The 3134-nt window shown below is 39.4% G+C and overlaps 5 protein-coding genes across 10 annotated transcripts in view; 4 read left to right on the top strand and 1 right to left on the bottom strand.

Annotated features, from left to right (window-relative positions):
• LOC117952256 (protocadherin gamma-A11-like) overlaps positions 1–356 on the top strand; it is a 6136-nt gene extending 5780 nt beyond the window's left edge. The window contains exon 2 of the mRNA XM_034884405.1: positions 6–356. Within this exon, the coding sequence (XP_034740296.1) occupies positions 6–341 (336 nt within the window). The 3' untranslated portion in view covers positions 342–356. The remainder of the gene's footprint in view (positions 1–5) is intronic.
• LOC117951263 (protocadherin beta-16-like) overlaps positions 1–3134 on the bottom strand; it is a 122438-nt gene that overhangs the window by 79282 nt on the left and 40022 nt on the right. The window lies entirely within an intron of this gene.
• LOC117951266 (protocadherin beta-16-like) overlaps positions 1–3134 on the top strand; it is a 65950-nt gene that overhangs the window by 30716 nt on the left and 32100 nt on the right. The window lies entirely within an intron of this gene.
• LOC117951265 (protocadherin beta-16-like) overlaps positions 1–3134 on the top strand; it is a 19858-nt gene that overhangs the window by 8329 nt on the left and 8395 nt on the right. The window lies entirely within an intron of this gene.
• LOC117952255 (protocadherin gamma-A10-like) overlaps positions 1210–3134 on the top strand; it is a 2123-nt gene continuing 198 nt past the window's right edge. The window contains exon 1 of the mRNA XM_034884404.1: positions 1210–3129. Within this exon, the coding sequence (XP_034740295.1) occupies positions 1479–3129 (1651 nt within the window). The 5' untranslated portion in view covers positions 1210–1478. The remainder of the gene's footprint in view (positions 3130–3134) is intronic.

Raw genomic sequence — 3134 nt, 5'->3', positions numbered from 1 at the left:
GACAGTCTCGCATCCTGTACCACTCCAATCTCCCTGTGATTCCATATTATCCACCACGTTACTCAGACACTTTGGGGAAAGGGACTCTCCAACACGTGTACAATTACGAGGTGTGCAGGACGACTGACTCCAGAAAGATTGACTGTAAGTTCGCCAGAGCTGGTAGTCAGAACGTGCTGATAATGGACCCCAGTTCTACAGGGACGATGCAGCGGATACAGAGTGAAAAGAGCATCCTCGATGAACCAGACTCTCCTCTAGAGGTCAGTTTTGGTACTCTTGCTTTGCCTCTGTGTCTTTTTCTGTCTCTCTTTTCCTCATCTTTTCTTTCCCATTCATAACGAACGGTTGAACAATACACTTTGTCTTTTAGCACCATGGACAACATGTCAGTTGGTTTGACTCATTTAGTATGAATCCTCCTACTGCAAAACTCTTCTCTGATCTAGCAGTTGCTTTCAAGTCGTATGTCATGGAAATTATATTAAAATGCATTTAAATTACATTTCCAAAATACATTAATTTTGACACACTGCACAGCGTGCACTTCCAAACTATGAAATATCGTGGTGGTGGCGCTTTGGCACATGACACACGCTGGTGTGGGAGACAATGTCTTCCTGAGATGGAACTTAACAGCTAGTTGCACCAAACGCGTTCTACCTCTGACATGTATAGCAATTGTAAGTTGGTTTAGAAAAAAAGCATCAAACGTGATGACCTTTCAATTTCTATTATTACCACTCCTCAAATCTATTTCATACAAGCGACGGTTGCTTCATGTAACATCCTTCAATTGATTAAATTGTTCAATAGAGGTGTCACTTATGCCGTTTTAGAAATAATACATTGGTATTTTGCTATATTGCTTGTATTAAGTTAAAAGTGATAGTTCAGTGTATTAATTTGGACTGTGTTAAACTGTGTAGGTCAAGTTGATTCTCTACTGGAGATTTTATATTTTCCTTTATGTCTGTACTTTAGTGCGTATATTCTGTAGTTCAAGATTTTACTGTTTGCAATCGTAGGATGAGGGCCCAATGTACTATTTAATTTCTCACATGCTTATTGTTCTTTTTTAACTGTGAGGCCTGTGATGGTATTTTCCGTCTACATGGGAAGAATTGTCGGTATACTTTTACTATGAAAATGAAATTTGCAGTGGTATCCCCTCCTTGTTTTGAAATTCATTTACTGGGCTCTAAGGGACGCTCTTGGTCAAGTAAACACAAATCCGAACAGTGTTTTAGACTGTGCCTTTCATACGTTCTGCTTTGTGGTGAGTGGATGTGACTGAAACAGTAGACGATGTTGACTTGGGTGCATATAGACTGGGTTTGATTTGATCTTTTTCACCACGAAAGCAAAAAAGCTGGAAATACAAATCTCTTTGTTATAAATTCAAATTACGTTTTTGTTAATACTTCGGTTTTCTAAGAAACACGTTTGAGAGTACATTTTAGATCATTTTTGGTAACATGGATTTTGGAAAATATGACTACCGCACTCTAAGATGGCGTTCGCGTTACAGAATGACGTCGCAGAGCATGCTATTTCTTCTTTTTTTCAGTCATATTGTCAGTGGTCAAATACGTTATTCAATCCCAGAGGAGATGAAGAAGGGATCCGTTATTGGTAATGTTGCATCAGACCTTGGAATAGATGTACAGAGGCTCCGTTCCGGGCGGGCTCGTATCGTGACCGGAGAAAGCATCCAGTATACAGAGCTGAAGACGGACAAAGGGACGCTGGTAGTGAATGAGAGAATAGACCGAGAACAACTTTGTGGAGATGTAACGCCGTGTAGCTTCAGCTTTGATTTGATTTTAGAAAACCCGATGGAACTACATCACGTTACGGTTGAAGTATTGGACCTTAATGATAATTCACCTTCTTTTCATCAGCACGAAATGCAATTGACAATTGGAGAATCAGCCGCACTGGGAGCGCGTTTTGTTTTGCCAACAGCCAATGATCCTGATGTAGGAATTAACGGGCTTCAGGACTATAATCTAAATCCAAATGAACATTTTATTTTAAAAAAACATTTAAATTCTGACGGAAGAAAATACGCGGAGATGGTACTTGAGAAGCCATTGGATAGAGAGCGATATCCAAGTCTGTCCCTAAAGCTGATAGCAGTGGACGGTGGAACACCACAGAAATCTGGTACAGTAAATATAGATATAACTGTCTTAGATAATAACGATAATTCTCCTGTATTCAATCAGTCAGTCTATAAGGCCAATGTCATGGAAAATGCCTCAAAAGGTACCTATATTATAACTGTGAATGCATCTGACGCAGATAGCGGATCAAATGGTTTGATTTATTATTCCATTTCCAAAATGCAAGGCAGTATTGACAGTTTGTTCGAAATTAACCAAACCACTGGTGTGATATTCCTTTCAGGGCAGGTTGACTATGAAAAAGCCAGAAAATATGAAATACGCGTTGAAGCAACCGACCAAGGAGCTTTAACAGACTCGAGTAAAGTCATAGTTGAGGTAAATGATGTGAATGATAATCCGCCTGTCATTAATGTAATGTCATTCACTAGTCCTTTGTCAGAAGATTCCCCTTCTGGTACAACCATTGGCATCATAAATGTAAAAGACTTGGATTCAGGTGATAATGGACAAGTAAACTGTAGAATAGAACACAATGCACCTTTCAAGATTAAATCTAATTTAAGAAATTACTACACCTTGGTAACAGATACTGCATTAGATCGTGAAACTGTGTCAGCATATAACATTACTGTTGTTGCGACAGATGCAGGAATGCCTCCTCTCTCAACAAAAAGAACCTTTCATTTAAAGGTATCTGATGTGAACGATAATGCTCCAGGGTTTTCAAAAGGTGTTTACAATGGGTTTGTCGTGGAAAATAACTCTCCGGGTGTTTCTCTTTTAACCGTAAGAGCGCAAGATCCTGATGAAAACCAAAACGCCCGTATATCTTATATTCTGGAAGATGCTAATATCGGTGGATCTCCAGTTTCTGAATATGTTTCTATAAATGCAGAAACAGGAGTGATACACGCAATGCGCTCTTTTGATTATGAACAAATCAAACAGCTGGTTTTCGTCGTCAAAGCGCAGGATGGAGGCTCTCCTCCACTCAGTAGCAAT

Source organism: Etheostoma cragini, chromosome 10 (assembly GCF_013103735.1).
Source record: "Etheostoma cragini isolate CJK2018 chromosome 10, CSU_Ecrag_1.0, whole genome shotgun sequence".
In the NCBI taxonomy this organism is placed as follows: domain Eukaryota; kingdom Metazoa; phylum Chordata; class Actinopteri; order Perciformes; family Percidae; genus Etheostoma; species Etheostoma cragini.
Note: the sequence above shows the minus strand (reverse complement) of the source record. Positions and strands in the feature narration are given on the sequence as shown.